The 19,652-nt window shown below is 35.6% G+C and overlaps 2 protein-coding genes across 2 annotated transcripts; both read left to right on the top strand.

The window, feature by feature from the left end:
* Positions 1-918: 918 nt before the first annotated feature.
* LOC121991473 lies at positions 919-17,437 on the top strand. Its single transcript, XM_042545471.1, has 4 exons — positions 919-1,008; positions 15,868-16,048; positions 16,656-17,115; positions 17,419-17,437. The coding sequence occupies exons 1-4, from the start codon at positions 919-921 to the stop codon at positions 17,435-17,437; spliced, it is 750 nt and encodes a 249-aa protein (XP_042401405.1).
* On the top strand, positions 17,435-19,642 carry LOC121989284. Its single transcript, XM_042543226.1, has 2 exons — positions 17,435-17,565; positions 17,772-19,642. Exon 2 carries the CDS (start codon positions 18,392-18,394, stop codon positions 19,421-19,423), a length of 1,032 nt encoding a protein of 343 aa, XP_042399160.1. The 5' UTR covers positions 17,435-17,565; positions 17,772-18,391; the 3' UTR covers positions 19,424-19,642.
* Positions 19,643-19,652: the final 10 nt, after the last annotated feature.

The following is a 19,652-nucleotide window of genomic DNA, read 5'->3' as shown; positions in this document are numbered from 1 at the left end:
TTGAAATTTCCCAGAGGCATACCTGCATAAGGTTTCTGTAGGTTTAGGGTCATATTTGGAAGTTTTTCTAAATAAAATACCTCTCAATCCTATTTTACATCCATTTGTTTCAATAACTAAGTAGTCAGAATCAAGTAGAAGTGTTAACATGACAATTGTTTTTACTAAGTGTTTAATTTGTTGTACAAGTGCTATATCTTGTTGATTAAAATATTTTTGTCCAGTTAAGGAGGTCTTATTGTATAAGTGGCCGCTAATTTTTCCTATATCTTTTAAATAAAGTCTTGCATAATTTAGGAGTATTAAAAAAATTCTTGGAGTTTTAGCATCTTCCATTTTATCTGGAAAAGCAAAGATTTTAATAGAGATATGAGGTTGAAGGGCTATTTATTCCTGACCTATCTCGTCTCTTAGGAAATCAATATAAGTAATTGCTATTGTCATTTTCTTTTGAGAAATAATTAGATATATTTCTCAAATATGTAAAACATAATATAAAGATGAGCATAATATTCTTATTTAATTTTAGAGAAATTAAAATATCATTTATATATATATAAAAGTAAAGAAAGAAATATATCAAAAAATGTCATCTATTTTGGTTTGGAATAAGTGTGTGGGGGAGAGAAAAACAAAGATAATTACTAGTGGCAAGACGAGTAGATTTTTGGTCGTCGAAGTTTTCGAAGCCAATTAACCTTGTCAACGCCACAACAAGTGCGAAACCTATCGAATTCCAAACCGTCGCCTCTTCCACCCTTTTCTTTTCTTTATTATCTCTTTGATCTGCTCTTTTTTTGAGGCCGGGGATCCGCAGAAATCCGCATCAGCCTCAAATTGCTTGAACTCGTCAAACTTATATCGCAAACATCGTCGTTATTCTTGTTGGTTGTGGCGCTGCTTCCTCGGATCCAAAGAATGGCGGAGTTCTCCCTCCTCGCTTCTACTGGCCTTTTGCCGACCATCCTTCAACATGACCATCAGGGATTCTACAAGGTTCCTTCTAAGGTACACAGGTTCCGGTCCGAACATCTAGTTTTTTCATGATTGAGTTGATTCTTTTTCTTCTGCCTCTTTGTTGATTCTTTTTCTTCTGCCTCTTTTTTGGATTGTTAAGACCTTGTTCAGAGTGTTTGAAAAAAGTTCTTAGGTCGGCCTGAAGAAACAATTGGATGTTAGATAGGTGGTTTTGAATTGAAATTTTGCCATCGTGAAGGTCGGAAATACCCCACAATCATCGGTCTTGTAGGTTGATTTTCGCAGATAGCCTTGACGTATGAGCTCAACTGCCTATGAGTTGTTGCTCCAGTAAGGAGAGGCCTTTCCTTCTACTTGCCTCTCGATTTGTTTCTTTGGTTGAATCCTAGTGGTTTCTATAAATCTCTAGGCCAAACTAATCCTTCAAAGAGTTTTGTGAACTATCTCAGACATGAATAAACATCTTCTCTTTTGTTAAATAGAACCTAAGTGTTGGGACTGATATGACGGATGACTGGAATGCTAGAAGGGGTGGGCGTGAATGGTGATTCTTCCTGTTATTGCAGAGGAGACGCAGGGGGGCAGAGCTCATTCTCTCCAGGAGGATGGACACAGGATGGTTACACATGGGTAGATCACTAGATCTGCATTGCTGGGGGAGATGATGGACCATATGCATCACTGGAGGAGACTCCACTAGTCACAGGAGGAGACTGCAGATTGGAGAGGGCGCGGATCAGTTGGACACACATTCATGACGCTAGTAGAGCATAGTGGATCAGACGGCTTGCCATGTCATTCATGCGTCATGACAGGTGAAGGGTCGAGATAGGATGGTATGTTGGATGGTGAGCGGTGGACTGTGAGGAGCCGGGCACATACCCCAGCATATCATCTCAGTGGAGGAGGATGAATGGGATACATATGGGTGAGAGTGGAGGAGCCACAGGAGGCAGGAGCATTTCCCTCCAAATGGCTGGACTCATGACTGGTGGATTTGCACTGACTGGAGATCAGGGGCATGCACACGCTTCATGGGAGGAGGCTATGTTAGCCACGGAGGGGATTGCAAATCAGATATCTAGGGAGCGGAGGAGACTCAGGTGCATGATGTTTGACATAAATTTACTAGGGGATCAACGCTATTTGGGTTTGGAGGAGACTCAGGTGCACGATGCATGACGTTTATGCACTAGGGGATCAACGCTATCTGGAGCTCGGAGGGAGGCTGCACATACCACATGAGGAGGCTACATCAGCCGCAGGAGGGTTATAGTGCCACTTACATGGCAGGCTGCGGTATGATGACATATTTGATAGTGATTGTTTGACTTTGAGGTTGGTATTCATGTGAGGGTTAGATGTATGAGAGTACAAACACATGCATATGGTTCCATATACCTCGGATATCTACTCAGTTCTGGGTTTTAACTGATTAACCGATAAATCGGTTAACCAGTTAACTAGAAAACCAGTTAACTCGTAAACCGGTAATATTATTTATAAAATTAATTATATATAATATGTTATATATATTGGGAATTTTTTTAAAAAGGGTAGTAAAAATCTTATAATTAATAAAGAGGGTGTAACTTTTGTAAACTTTTAATATGTGCACAAGCATACATCCTAGTGCTACAAAATTTTAACACTTAGACTTGTACATTTTTCATATAAAAGATTTTAATATTTCGTTATAACACTAAAAGCTAAAATTCTTGAAATATTTTTGTTATTATACATTTAAATCATCAAACTGAATTATACAATTTTGAGTGAAAGTTAATATCAATACTAATAAGTATTTTATTAAACTTTAGAGTTAACTACTAGTATTAATTAATTTGAGTGAAAAAATATTTCTTTATGTGAAAAATACATACATGTAGCATGTTTGGTAATTGATAGGATATATATATACTAACGCTCTTTTTAAGAATTTAGAAAAATTTATACCATTTTAATAATTATATGACCTCCTTTTAAAAACTTTCCCTTATATATTTATATAAAGTCTAAAGGGTTCTTAAGACTAAAGAGTTCCAACTTCCATTTGTATAAGTATATTATATATATTTTTAATCATATAATTTTTACAGAGCATCTTCTATAACTATTAGCTAGATAGAAATTCCTTGTCATAAAATCAAATAGAATAACATCTAATGTTATACTAACAAATAGCAACAATCAAATGTAACAACAATCTTCATCTTCCAAATAACCATTAACCATCATAACTAAAATTTATCCATTCGAAATATCTTAAAAATACATCAACACATGTTACACATCAAACATTGTCTCCTTGTCTAACACATATTCAAGATTTTTTAAGGATTGCAAATTGAACTCTTCACTCTTCAGGCTTTAACTCTTCAACTTCAAAATCTAAAATCTACAAATGTGTTGAAATGGAAACGTTAACATAAGAATGAAAGATTCAAACAAGGATTACAAAGAATGTGAATTGCTAATTTTTAAATATAAAATAAAAAATTGAGAATATATTTTAAATTTTTCATAAAACTTGCCTCTCACTTGATTCGCTTCTCAATTCTGCATAATGATCTTGGCAGAGAGAATCCGTTACAAATTATCGAGAAAAGTACAATCCTTTTCTAATAGATTCAATTCTATAACCAAAAATATATGTTAATACTTTATTTCATATAAATCAAACATTACAAAAACTAAAATAGTCAACATTAATACCTGCTTCAAATTTTTGTAACTCTAACAAATTCTCCTCAACTGTCATTGGAGACCTAGTAGCCTGAAACCAATCTTGAGCACAAATCAACGCTTGCAAAATTCTAGGAGTTAAATAACTCCTAAAAAAATCTAATACGCTACCTCTAGAGCTAAATGCTGATTCCGAGGCTACCGTAGAAATTGGTATTGCAAGCAAATCGGTAGCCACCTCAGAAAGTATAGGAAATCTTGCCTTGTGACTTCTCCACCAAGATAAGATATCAAACCCTTTTGTATATGTCTGGCTCAGCCAAATATCTTTGCAATTTTGAAGTTCATTCAGTTACAACATTGACTTTCGATTGAAAATACCTTCTGCATTTCCAATCGATGTCTAACATTTTCTCTGTTTCTTGCACAAACATAAGAATTTGTTGCATCCGAATAGCAACATCTCATGAACTTGAAGAAATAGAAGTTGGTGATGAAGTCACAGAAGAATCTCTCAACCCATACAATCTCTTGTAATCATCATACATCTCCTCCATAGCTCGTTTTACACTATCAAATAAGGTTCCACCTGCATTCTTCTCATATATATTTGTAAGCATGAAAGAAAGGTATCCCATCTTTCGTCTCGGATCCATAACAGCAGTCATAAAAACAACTTTGTTCATCTTTGATATATCCCCTTAATACTTGTCAAATTTCTCACCCATAAAATATGTCGTTCCACTTGTGTTAAGATCAAGACTCTTCTTCAACTCTTTTATCAAACCATCAATTCACTAATATGAGACACAAATTCATTCGAAGTAACATACTTGCTGGCAGAAACTTCATTAGTGACATGATAAAAACATTCCAAATAATCACACAAGTTCTTTGCATTATCCCAATCCTCACAAGAAGGCACATTATGATCTTATTTCAGAGCTACTACCATATCAACCATGCTTCTCAGCATAAGATTGAAAAACTCGAATATAATAAAAACATGAAGAAAACATGATATATGTGGAGTTCCATCTAGTTGGAACATCCAAAGCAAGGTGCTTCCTGTACTCAATGTTTTCAAGTAAAGCTGTTTCTTTGAATTTTCCAATCCTAACATGAGACATTCTAATATACTTTGGCTGCTCTTACATTCTCCACTGATTCATCTGTTATTTTCAACTCATCTTTGACAGTCAAATTCAGAATATGTGTTAAACACCTAACATGAGACATCTGCCCCCCAAATATGCACTTAGGCCAATTCATAAATTTTCTTTTCAAATACAGAATTGTTGTGCCATTTGAACTTGTATTGTCAACTGTCACGGTGAACACATTATTAATGCCCTAATCTAGCAAGCATTTGTAAATCAATTCACCAATATCATTGCCTTTATGACTAGAGACAGGACAAAAATTCAAAATTTGCTTATGCATCTTTAAGTCAGTATCAATAAAATGGGTAGTTAGACACATATAACATTCCTTCTGTTTTGAAGTCCAAGTATCAATCATCAAAGAAATCCTACCACTTTCATTTTTAATAAACGACTTTAATTTATCCTTTTCTTCCATATACAGCTTGTAATAGTCCCAGTAGACCGAGATGGAACAGAAAATGAAGGACAAGCCACACTCATTAAGTATTGAAAACCCTTACACTCCACAAATCTAAAAGGCAGCTCATCTACTATGATCATATAAGAAACAACATTTCTAACTATAGTTTGATCGAATTTCCAAGCCTGTAAATTGGCTTTTACTTTTCCAGACACCTCATCAACTTGTCTTTCCACAAAAGTTAATTGACTTTGTATTACCTTTGAGTCCTTTCGGTTGTGGGATTGTTTGGACACTTAGGAATATGTTGCCGCAGAGATGTAGTAGTGTCATTTTTGCTTGTATCCGCATAGTAAACATGACTGCAATGCAAACACCTTGCCCTCTAAATTCCATCATCTTTATCAATATAAGTTTCAAATGCTCCCAGACGATTGAATTCTTCTTTCGAGAACCAACACCACCCCCAACTCTTTCTCGTTTGTTCTTGATACCTTCAGTATTATGAGCTACCGTCACTCACTCTCAGTGTTCTTGTTAGATTCTTCAGTTGTCATTGGGTCATTCTGCAATATATTGAGCACAAATAAGTCAATCACAATTCACAAAATGAGAAAACAACTTTTATTCCAAAACATTTATTCTGCATTATCTTTTTCAATTCTTCTGCTACGGTGGTGACGGTGCTACCTGTGTGACTACTTTTGCACGCTTTGACGAAGTTGGTGACGATGTCCGACAGTGGCATGGTGGCCTCTGATTTGATGTGATTTGGCGGATTGGAGCTTCCCGTTCCTTCTACTTGGAAGAAGGTTGAACCATCGTCGATGACGTTGGCAACACAGCAGCACCGAATGGCGGGTGGCGGTGACTGCCCTTGGACGACGTCAATGACTCGACGTTGGTCGCTGGCGGCGATAGACAACTCGTATCGGCTAAACTTAGGGTGTAATTTGGGAATTTGGGAGGAGAGAGTTAGAGAGAGAGACGATTGACTCATTTCTTTTCCTTTACTTTAGTTAATTAGTTTGTAAAAAAAAAAACCAATAACCTCCACTAAGTCCACTTACCTAGGGCCAGACCCTATTCTTAACGGTTCTCAATTGGAACCGGTTAATCGACCGGAACTGGTTAGAATGGGTTAACCGGCCAGAATCGGTTCAACCAGAACCAGTAGAACCGGTAAGAATATCGGTCGATTAACCGAGTCTATATAAAATATGGTAAACCAGAATTAATCGGAACCGATAAATTGGTAAATCAGTTAACCGACCGATTGAACTGACCTAAACCCCACTAGCTTTTCTTCTTCTTGGACTTCTTTTGGAAGTGGAGAAATCTCTTATAAGTTTTTACAAGATTATACAATTTGGCTTAGAACGAGGGAGAAGTGTTACAATGAGCACAATAATATTACTATGAATATTAGCTCCAAAATGTACCCATTGCTCCTCTTTTGTAAGTCCTTATCACCTTCAGCTGATGTTGTTCATCGACTATGTTGATGCCAAGTAGTTGATTAGATTTCATGATCAGTCATCCGATATACTATACTAGTTAAGTTATTTGACTATTGTTATGTATACTTTTCTCTATAACTTTGGTGAGTTAAATCTTACCATCAATCAACTAACCCCTGGTCAATCGAGTCCCTAGTTGACTTAGCTACAGATAAAAATATTTTGTTTGTTGGTCGATCAACTTGAGTTGATTACCCGGTCGATTTAACTACTATCAAATTATTGGACCATTCCAACAGTTGACTAACTCCAAACTTAGGCGTGACCTCAAACTTAGTTTTGAACCGAAATGTTTTGATTGCTAGCTAATACTGAGTTGACTACTTGGTTGACTCAACCACCAATTGACTGAAGTGACTCTTCAGTTGTCGATTAAATCGTACTACAACCATCCTAATGGGGGAGTCTTTGCTTACGTTAAGAGTTATCCTCTCTCCCAAGTACAATCTCTCAATTCAACTTACTTAAAAGTTTACTTTGTAGCTCCTTTGCTATAAGGTTGTCTCTTGTCGAGCTTCTCGTCCCTTAGATGTAGCCAAACCCTTGGCTTGCTTCATAGGCTATCCTTTACGCTCCACCTTTGTAGTCTCCTCCACTAGCATAGCTAACACTTTGATGTTTCTCGCCCTAATCATGGTTTGAAATCTCATATTGTATAGGGTGAAACGGTTGAAATATATCATTATGATATAACAACAACTACCAAGCTTTATCCCACTAGGTGGAGTTGGCTATATGGATCCTTATATGCCATTAAGCTCTATCTCCTATTATATCATCATCCATACTTAAATAAATTTTATCTTGTTTTATTATTGCTAACCAAGTCTTTTTTGGTCTTCCTCTTCCTCGTTTGATATGTATGCTTGTCATAATTTCACATCGCCTAACTAGAACATTTATCGGTCATCTAAGTACATGCCCGTACCATCCTAAACGTGTCTCTCGGAGTTTTTCCTCAATAGATGCAACTCGGGCTTTCTCTCTAATGCTCTCATTTCTTATTCTGTCCACCCTCATATGTCCACACATTCACCTTAACATCATTATCTCTGCTCATGTGTTCGAGTCATAGCCCAACATTCAACTCCATATAACATAACAGGTCTAATTATGATTTTGTAGAGTTTTCCTTTAAGTTTTAGAGGTATCCGACGTTCTCTTTTATTTCAACCATCCTGCTTGTATTCTATGTAAGATATCTTTCTCAATCCCTCCATCGTTTTGTAAAAATGATCTTAAAATATTTAAAGCTCTTGGTTCCGGGCAACTCATCATCTTCTATCTTAACAATTATCTTATTACGTCTAATATTACTAAATTTAAACTCTAAAATATATCATTCTGATAAATTACTAAAATTTGATACTATTCGACACTTGATACTACTCGACACTGAGATAATGTCTCCTGTGTCGATGTGTCAATCATGTCAACGAGTATCATTTCATATTAATATTTGACACCACTGGACATATTAAAATTGAGATTATATTGTTATTTTTTTTATAATATGTCTCCATACTAAATAATGTCCAAATTATAGCATTCTAGATGAAAAGCAAAACAATAAACATATAGTTGTCTTATTTTATTTTTCAGTTTTTTCCTCCTCGCACCTTCAATTTATCATTGACATCATGCATTGAAACATCAGTTCGATATTGAAACAATATCATTTAGGTCAACGATCAAAACATCAACATGGCTCGAGATTTCGAATCCTAGTCCTAATGTCCCTTGGATGTCTCATTCCATCCTTCTTTGATCTCTTAGGACCTGGAGCCATATGGTAACCACCGACCTTAGCCACACCAAGTTGTGTGCATGTGTATATCCACCAAATCCTACATGAGCCAATACATATATCAAATACCTATGGTACCTATCTTAAACTTTTTGTGAAAACATCAAAACCTATGATTGATCCAATGTCGTAGGACCTGATTGCATGTTTGACAATATGTGTAAGTTAGACAAATGATAAATTAAATTTGAGACATAAATTAGGCTCCTTCTACACCTAATCTCCCCTAGAGCCATGAATTACAAATTCAAATTCATAAATTTGTTAATAAGAGGAGAAACTAAGTTTTTAACTTGAACCTCTTCCCTTCTCCCTTTTTGACACATAAAAAAGATTACACTACAATCTAGAGACATGAAATTCATTTAAAATCATGACAATTATGATAAACTTGTATTCCTAAACCTTATCATGGATCTAAAGAAATCCCTAAGTTTAATCGACCCAAAACAAGTTGAAAGTTACAATCTTGAAACTTTTTGCCTTAATATAGTCGACTACCATCAGACTCCAATTGTCTAATCATGGAGCCAACCAACTGGTCACTTGAGTTAGACAACTCTGCTTTTAATTGCAACATTTTGCCAAATTTATAAATGCATAAAAAATACACACACTTTGAAAAAAATTTAAATTTTGCAACCAAGTTTGTCTCAAATCAATTTATCATTGAAAAAAACATTTTTCATGAAAATTCATCTTAATTTTTAAAATTGACACAAACTCAAAATATTTCGAAAAGTCACAATTGTGTATCAACTTCATAGCCTTTGTTTTGAATTCCTACTTTTGAAAATAGTAACTCTAAGTTTTCAAAATATTAAATTGTATTTTCAAAATAAAATTTTCAACCATGATCTTAGAGCCAAATATACACTATCAATATATTGGCCAATGATTACTATATTGATACTCTTATGATTCTTTAAGGTCCTTCAAACATTATGAACCAATTGTATCACCTTAACATGTCACTTGATACCGAAGTTCTTTAATACAAATGTCAAGTTCTTTCTGTGATTTGTGTGAGATGCAAATAACGGTATTCCTAATTTAGCTATGTGAACCTGCAATTCTACCCATGCTATGTATCAAGTTAAACATGTATAATAGATATTGAGTGACTCATTGTGGTTGACTACCTTAAGATACTCTAAGGAGTAATGATGAATTTGAGCACCCAAAATAGGTTTGGCCCAAACAAATTTACTAAATACTCCTTTGAAATCCATTTCTTACGTACCCTCTTTGTCTTTATTTGTCCTCTAATAATTAGACCATGATATTTCTTCTCATTCTTGGACTCCTTGTATCCTAGCCCATTTTTTCCCCAAATTCACTTTTTGTCTCTCTATGATCATGGTCAATAGTTTAGAGCCAATTGTGAATTTCTCTAGGTCAACCTTAGGGTATTTAATTTTTTTCCCTTAGCCCCCTTGTTTTCTTCCTCTAAGTTATGCAACTTATCACTAAGGGACACATTTTCTAATTTTCCTTCTAGAATCTCCTACTAATTTCTTAAGATGCATATTTTTCCTTTTTGTTTTACCTAAATACTTATTTAAACCTGAAATTGCATCTAGTAAATCATCAAGAGAGAGATTCTTTTCTTACCATGTCATTCAATTCATATGATTGAGCTCTCCCTTCACTGGAGCTTCCTTCTCCTTCTTCCTTAAACGAAGTTGAGATGACTCCATCATCAATTACCATGAAGGTACTACTCCTTCCTTTGATGAAGAATATATATATATATAATTGCACATTATCTATCATCTTCTTTTATCCGATTATATTCTTTTAGTGTTTTACTTTTTCTAATGATTCTGATTGGACTTGTATTGTATCATATACGCTGTTGATATTTAGACTTTTTTTTTTTCTAATTTTGATTTTGGTAACCATGATTCTGTGTTAGCATTATTGGTTTTTAGATTATATTAAATTTCAAGGAGCATACACGAGAAAGTAGTCACACATAACATTATTCTTTTTGTCACTTATAATGCAAGTCATCTTTCACACAACATTATTTCTCAAAATTGTATTCATTTTATATCTCATTTCTACATTGATGATATGACATTTGTACTTGTGGAGAGTTTTGTTACTTATAGTATAGATGAGACGGTAAGTTCAACATTTGTACTTCGTCCTTACTTTTATTTTTTATTTTTGAGATTTAATTATTTATAGAGATTGTGGAAGTTGGATTATTCATGGAGCAACTCACAAACTTAGGGTTCAGTTAAAAGTATAGTATCCAATAGAGAAGAAAAAGGTCTATTTTTATGCAAAAGTTAAAAACTGTCATCCATCTAAATTTCACCGCTTTACCACTCAACTATTGGTCTTGCACTTTGAAATTCCTCAAACCCTTTATATTAGTTAGAGATGCAAGTCTAATTCCATCTTGATTCCTTACTAGGCAAAATTAGCCATCTAAAGTTCTTAAGTACAAGACTTTAGGGAGTCACACAGCTGTTGGTACTAAAATGATATGTAAAAGAGCTTGTCCATCTCCCTTTACTCAAAGTGTTTATAGTAATTTTGATGTTTAATTTCCCAAGTTTCTTGTTTGCCAGCATCATGGAGTCTTGAGTCCCCATCATATTTTGAAGAAGTCACGACCTAGTGTGTTCTTGACTCCGATATATCAGCTTGTGAATCCTCTTGTCATTACAATAATTCAATCAACATCATTTGTGCTGAATGTCAATAATAGGGCACTATGGAATACCTTCACAAGATACTATTAGAAGCTAAATACTAATTGTTAAGCATATAGAAGCAAGAATGTCAAACATGTATTAAGAGAAATAAAGTTGACATAGTTTTGTTAACAGAAACTCGTAGATAACTAAAGGAAATAACATCATCTAACCACAAACAAACTCTAGAAAAGTCTAGTCGTAGAACATGTCTCAGATTAATCTAATGATGTTTGGCACCTCTGATACTCGCCTCTAGTAAATCTAGATGCAAGGCAATTATAGATGCTAGGAGAAATAATCCATAGGAATACAATAGGATGTCTTGTGCAATAACAAGAAGGTGAATAATAACAAAACATGCAAAATGATATAGCGTTTCAAAGTACATATACGAGGTATAGTGGTTTAATCTAATAACAACATGAAGAATTTGTATATCAGGTTTTAATATATTATAACAAGATTGAACTTGTGACCTTTTGGGTTTTCTCCTTGTAGAAGGAGAGGTATTTGGTGTATGCTCATGATGCGTACGACTATCTATAATGGACAACTTACACAGATTGTGTAGATTGACTATGACATACCAGTAAAAGCAAATATTCATGACTAAATCTATAAGCTGATGGAGATCAATAACAATTACATATAGCGTGTAAGATGCATGTATGGATCAATACTATCAATACCAGTAACAACAAAGTTGTATCATTAGCTTGATGATGAGTTTGAGTAAACTAAGTATGTGGTATGCAGTTATACTTGATAATAACATTAAGAAATTAGTGTTTAATTTAAGGTCAATGAAACAATCCACTTAGATAAGAGTAAATGAGGTAAAAAGAGTCACTTCCGTTGTGTCCAAGATCCATTGTCATGCTTTACTCGTACATATTGTATGACGGAAGAGGACTCATACAATAGAGATATGGATCCTACCTCAAGAGAATGTTGTTTGTTGAAACCAATTGGCACTTGACTACTTTCACTTACATGTTCCTTGGTTTGTTGCTTGACATGCATTATGTAAGAGAGCTATTTGGTAATGCCCTAAAGATGTTCATCTCACTTCAATGCCCTAAGAAGCGACATCTCTTGGGGAAATTCTTGCCTCGTGGTTGGGTTTGTCTATATTGTTTTGATGTATTGGCAATAAGGTTTAGGTTAGGTATTCTTGGATTTAATATGTATATCAAGTGTGTAAATAGTCATAATGATTCAATTTAGAGATTGCATATGGAGCTTGAGGAACTCGGTGGACTTGAGCTTAGAGAGCTCGTGAGCTCGATGAGATCAAGTTATTGAGATGGAACTCAGTGTACTTGAGTGTTGAAGGATTGGATTGAGTTGCTTTACTTAAAGCTCAAGGAGGAGTTTGGTGGACTTAAGAGCAATATGCTCATATTTAGTTGTTGCATTAGGAGCTTGGGAAGAGCTTAATGGACTCAGAAGCTAGAAGCTTAGATTGAGTTGTTGCAGTTAGAGCTTGAGAGGAGCTAAAGTCCTATAGGCATGAGAGGCACTAGTGATAATGCGAGAGGCACGAGTGATAATGCTGTGTATTGTAATGTTGGATTTTGCTTTCAGACATATGTACTGTAATAATGTTGGGATTTCGTAGTGGGTAGGTTCTTAAAGGTTATTTGTTGATGCCTCATGATGTTAGGGTGATATCAAATTGAATAGTTGACCCAGCTCAAGTCTTGGACTTGACATGCTTCCTATGGTGTAAGTGAAGGGAGACTTGCCTATATTGTTAAAATTGACTAATCGGGGTTGATAGGATTGAGGGTTGGCAGGCAACTGGATTAAGGTTTTGGTCAATTATAATATTTTGGTTTGAGTAACAATCAATTTATAAGAAATTTCCAATTAACTAGAGGCTTGACAGTCGACTGCTCTAGATTAACAATCAACTAACCTTGTACCCGTTGTCACCCAATGGGCAAATTCTGGCCAATCTAGTTGATTGGAGGCAGCCATAATCTATCAATTGAAGAATTTTATTTATAAGCTCTTGTGGGCTTTTAGGCTTACAACATTGATGAAAATATCTCTCAAACACTTGTGCTCATCAAGATCAATGCTCAAAAGGATTCAAGAGCTTGAATAAAGATTGAATGCTTTCATATCTCAAGCTCTTAGTAATTTTCTCTCTCAAGCTTTCATTTTTAATATCAGGGAGATATGTTTGGTCTTTTATGAGTGAAATCCCTGAACAGTAGAGGTGTCAAAAATGAACCCGACCCGACGACCCAACCCGAGTCGACCCGAAAAAAATCGGGTTCGGGTTGAGCATTTTCGGGTTCGGGTTGGAGGGTTGGAGAGTAAAAAAGTTTCGGGTTGGGTCGGGTCGGGTTCGGGTTCGGGTTCGGGTTGACCCGGGTTGACTTAAATATAGGGTTTTGTGGGTTTTTTTGGGTTATATCAAATTTTATTTTAAAAATTTAGATAATGATATAGGGTTTTTTTTGGGTTTTTATGTATATTAATATCATGTTTGTATGATAATGATGGAGTATTGAGATAAAAGTGAAGAATTATAGGGAAAATAGCCCAAAAAAGTCATTTTGAATCGAATTTTCGGGTTATATGGGTCGGGTTCGGGTTGATCGGGTTGGTCGGGTTCGGGTTGAGGTGTTTTGGGTTGAACTCGGGTTTGGGTCGGGTTCGGGTTGGGTTAAAAAAAAAAAAAACTCAATTCGACCCAACCCGACCCGATCCACCCGAATTGACACCCCTACTGAACAAGGTCAAGTTTATTAAGTTTAAAAAATCTTATTGGTTAGATGGAGACTTCATCTTTGTAGGGGTGGATCTTGTTTTCTACTGTGAATGGGTGGTGGTAGTAGTGAATCTATTTAGTGACATTATATATTGGGTAGTAGGAGCTGAGTCTTTGAACCGCATAAAAATATCTACTTGTTTTTTTTATTTTGTTCATTTTCGCTGCATATAAACTTGACATTATTCAATCATCCACAAACACGTTGCTACTAATCTTGTATTGTTTGTGTTTGTATGAGGAAATGAATGAATTTGAGTGTCATCTATTCACCTCCTCTAGTAGGATCATTGTCTTGATTCTATAATATTCCTCACATATAGTGTTATCAAACGGGTCAACCTGTGGCCTATCATATGGTGGGGCAGGCTGGGAAATCCCCAATTCAACCCAAGGAAGGTTGTGGGTCAGCCCACCAACCTGCCAAAAAAAAAAAGAAAATTAAAAATAGAAAATGTTGAAATCTTAAAGTTTGTATTGCTGATTAGACGGGCCAAGCCCATGAGTCCATTAAATTTTTTCCACTTTAGTTTTAAATTTTGAAAAAAAAAATTCTCATCCCGCAAGCCATTCCAAGCCCACAACCCGTGCGGGTTGGCCTGCTCGGACCTACCTTTAAATAAGTTGATAAAATTTTAATCGGACCTGCTTAAATTGTTTGGCGGGGCGAACCAACTCGACGGGCTCAACCCAAATTGACGGTTCTACTCACAAATGCTTGGGAGGAGAGGTAGGGGTCATGGTTGCTTGCACAAATTATTTGACACTGTTCTCTCTTGGCTGGTTATGCTTGCACAAGTGAAGTGGTAGTGGTGGCTCATCTCACCAATAATGTCACATCTCACTCTCATGTAGGGGACAGCTAACCATGATTCACCGCGACGGAATGGAATCTTAGAGGAGAGGGATGGGGTATTTAGTGTTCTTAGAGGAGGAGAAAATTGGTTCTTGATGGGTTATAGAAAGGGAAATGGATTTCTTTTATAGTGGAAATTGGAGAAAAGGGGTGTTAGTGGGGATTGTTGTGATTGGAGGATGGGGGTGATTGGTGGTAGCTGTGGTCACATGAGAGGGAGGGAGACGTGCCACCTTGGCCATCTGCTCGTTGAGAAGCAGCGCCCATTCAGGGGATGGCTGCTGACCCCTTCCATCTTTTTTTGTTTTTATAGCTATAACAGAAGAGGAACAAGGGCTACATTCTTTCTAATAGACAGAAGCTTATTAGCAGTAGAAGTTAATTTATCTAGGCATCATATTCATTATTTAATGTGGGAGGAAGTGAATTCCTGCATTGTTTCGTCCTTACATCTGATCCTCATTATTCAATGAGTATGCTACAATTGTATGCATGTTTATTGTACTATTCCTTCTTTCTTACAAATTTATAAACGTGCTTCTACTGATGTGTTGGACTTTTGGTGCACTCTATGAATGTGGTTTGACAATTTTCATGTGTTCAGATTTTTTAAGGGAATCATGAGACATAATGGATACTTTTATACTATATTCCTTCAAGAAACATATTTTTTGTTGGTAAAGAAAATAAATAATCTTTTCACTTGCCATTAAACTACTAAATCAATATGGTCATGGTTAATCTGACATGCCATATTACCATTTGAAATAGTTTTTTTTAGTATGAAAACTTTAAGTTTTATGCCAATCTCTTATTATATATTTGGATTTTTGCCTGATGAAAAAAAAAGATTACTATGTTTGTCATATTCTCATCATTTTTCTTATGATTTCCTGAATACATATATATATACACACACACACACACCATGTTCACTTTTATTTTTGATACTTCAGGAATTTCATTCTGCCTTACCATTTCATGGTATAAAACAAGAGGCACCGAAATCTGGTTCTGTTCAGTTCAATGCACACCAGTTCGAGAAACTGCTCCTCCCAATGTATATGTTATTGGAGAACAATCAATCTTCAAGGATATATCCTATGATTGAACAAAATGTGCTTATGGATGTCCAAGGTATGCAGTTTATATAAAGTTATAACAATTAAAGTCATATACCATATTTGCCGTTGTTTAGATAGGTTCAGTTTATTCAATAAATGTAAAGAATTAATATTTGTTAATTTCTCATATGCTTGTTATGGGGAATATATGCCTTAATTTCCTACAAGTCTATTTAAAGGTATCATTTCTCAAGTCAACGAGATAATTTCTCAAGAAGGAATGACAAACTGATAAGGTTACCTATAATTTTTCATGCTGTAGGCTTGCGCACTGTTTAAAGCATTGTGCAATTCACTACAAAAGTAGTGTGTAAGCAAATCCAACCAGTTATACTCTAAAACCTTCATTTTGATGTCTTTATGAGTTCTCATGTATTTATGCTGGCATGTATGCTCATGTATCGCTGTTGTGCTACTCTCAAATAGTATAACAGTATAGCTTTTACAAATTCTACCGTTGGTTTGATAGAATACTACTAAAAGGTTTTTTTATTGGCATAAAAGAATTGGGCAAATTGAAATTGTCAACATCTTTGTTCTTAATTCTTTTGTTAAGATTATGATTTTCCTCCTTGGAAAAATTCTAAAGTTAACAACTTGATTTCTCTATTCCACAACAGATCCACATGTTAGTTCAGTGCTGTTCAGCTTTGGAATTGCAGAGAAGTGCATAAGAAATGAAAAGATCATGGAATTTCTAAGCTCTAGATCGAAGTTTGCTGAAGGCAAAGACCTGGATGTTTCTACGATTTCAGAAGTTATGGGTCTTTATGATGAGGCTATTGACATGTTACATCCTCACCGTGTACTTTTGGATGACAAATTTTCTGTTTATGATGCTGAGATGACTGATCCTCGCCATCCATTGCATATACCGAAACAGATTACACCAGAGCTTCAGTTGGACTTTGTTAGGAACTTGCCTGATATATACTTTACAGAACATCCAGATGGGCAGCTTCTGCTCCCTGACAATGTAGCTAAAATAGAAGATCTTGTATCAATTGTTGCAGAGTTTGATCTGCCAAAAAGATCACCAACTGGCTGTAAAAAGTCATTGCTGGTCCCATATTTCACAAGGTATATACACCCTTTTTTTTATTATTATTGTTTTTCAACTAATTCCAACATATTTGGTCGGAATGACTGTTTATATTGTAGGACTGTTACTTGGAGCTGTATTCTCACTTCCTTTGATATGTTTAATATTCAGATGCTGTGTTCCTATGTGATTAACCTTTTCTGAGTTTAGATATCATCAATAGCCTTGCATAGTGTTTAAAAAGAGTGTTATGATTGGCTGATCTCTCAATAGGAGCTTAAGTTGGTACAATCTACATGTTTATATTCTAACTGTCAAATGCTCTCCCTGCATGTTGGCAGGCAAGTTGGATTGGATTGATCCAAGAACAATATGTGGATCCAGATAAAAGACCTCCTTTTGATATTATGATGAATTTGATTTGGTGACTCCTTGATACCAAAAGTGAGGGGATAAAGTGAGGGGAACAAACTTTGAAACTAAGAAAGGTATGAACAAGAACAATATAAACTTCTAACTGTCAAATGCTCTCCCTGCATGTTGGCAGGCAAGTTGGATTGGATTGATCCAAGAACAATATGTGGATCCAGATAAAAGACCTCCTTTTGATATTATGATGAATTTGATTTGGTGACTCCTTGATACCAAAAGTGAGGGGATAAAGTGAGGGGAACAAACTTTGAAACTAAGAAAGGTATGAACAAGAAAACGGAAGCGGAAAACAGGATTGAAGTAAAAGGATAAGTATTTAGAGAACTTATTAAATTACAGACACTTCTTACTTCTAGAACTTCCCTGAGTAAGGCTCAAGTTAGGCTTGAATGTCTTGCAAAGGCTCCTCAGCTCATCTTATATAGAAGAAAGGAGAAAGCCTCGGGTGCTTAGTGGGCCCATCGGCAGGATTTCACCTTATCTGATAAGATCGAGTATGAGGTGTCTTTATTTAAAGAAGGATATTATTCCTTCTGTGACATGACTAAAGAAAGATTTGATTCCTTCTTTTACAAAGCACACAAATGCCTATCCTTTTGTAACTTTTGCAAAGATGCTGCTTTCAAGAGATCATTAAAAGACCTATCCTTTTGTAGTCAAATACCTATCCCAGGGTATTACAAAGGATCAGGATCGGGCACAAAGAAGTATGGCTTACGAAGAAGCAGAACTTAAAAAGGAAAGCCACATGATACACATGCAAGGGTGGAAAAACATAAGCATTTATTAAAAAATAAAAAATGCAAATGTTATCTTTGTGGACAGGAAGGGCATTTTGCACGAGATTGTCCGAACGACAAAATAAGCAGTAAAAGGGTTGCTATGTTCGAGCAACTTGATATTCCCGATGATTGTGAAATTCTCTCTGTCCAAGAAGGTGAAAACCTTAGTGATGCTATCTACAACATTTCAGAGGGGGAGGAAACAAATGATCTACAAAGGTCAATACAAACGTTAATACTCTCTGAAAATATTTTTATGCTGGGACAAATAGACGGTGGTTATCGACCACAGATTAAAGTGACAGATCAGCAGTATGAGTGTGCCCATCAATGGATAGCCAATGGGGACACTTATCCCCCGCAACCTATTAAATGCACAGGATGCCAAAGGGACACACAGAAGAGGGCACGAATTCATTGCTCAAATTATTTAATAACCACATGCAATTTATGCGGCCCATATTATTTTGGGCAAAAGGTACCAATACTACCTCCTTCCACTCCTTTCTTTCCTAACAAATTGTTACAGGAACAACAGAAATACATTTCCTGGAGTGAATCTGAAATAGAAAGGCTAAAGCAAGAAGTTTCTTATTATAAGAATCTTTATGAAGAACTTAATCTAGAACGGGATCTTCAACGTGATTTTGAAAATCTTGCCACTACACACTTTGAAGAAGGAGATGAAGAAAATGATTTGGTCACTTCTTCACAACTTGCTCATGTGCTCTATACAGAGGCAACTGAAAGAGTTTCTTTAACTCAAGGAAGTCCAAGTCCCCGACTTGTCAAAATTCTATTATATAATCTTCAGGTGGAAATTGATATTCCAGGTATCCCAAAATTTATTTTAAGGGAAATTTTAGATACTGGAGCTACTACCTGTTGTGTAGATCAACATTCGGTACCAAGCAAAGCATTAGAAGAAAATTCTTTTCTAGTACACTTCTCCGACATTAATTCACAGCAAACAACAAAGTTGAAGTTGAAACCAGGGAACATGACAATTGGTGATAATAATTTCCGAATACCATACACCTACAGTTTCCCTATGATCTTGGGAGACAATTCAGATGATTATCGGCGGCAATTTTATTCGAGCAATGAATGGAGGAGTACGTATAGAAGGTAACATTGTTACTTTTTACAAAAACCTGACTGTCGTAAACAGTCTTCCCGCAGTAAATACACAGGCAACAATTCAAGAGCTTGATCTCGAAGAAGAAGAATATTTACAAATAAAAGAAGTGGTATTCTATTCTATTGGCCAGTCTTCACAAACCTTTTCTGAGCAGTTTGGGCCTTTGCTAAAAGAATTAGAACAACAAGGCTATATTGGAGAAAACCCATTACAACATTGG

This window comes from Zingiber officinale, chromosome 6B (genome assembly GCF_018446385.1).
Source record: "Zingiber officinale cultivar Zhangliang chromosome 6B, Zo_v1.1, whole genome shotgun sequence".
Classification (NCBI taxonomy): domain Eukaryota; kingdom Viridiplantae; phylum Streptophyta; class Magnoliopsida; order Zingiberales; family Zingiberaceae; genus Zingiber; species Zingiber officinale.
This window is presented reverse-complemented; position numbering and strand designations above follow the sequence as displayed.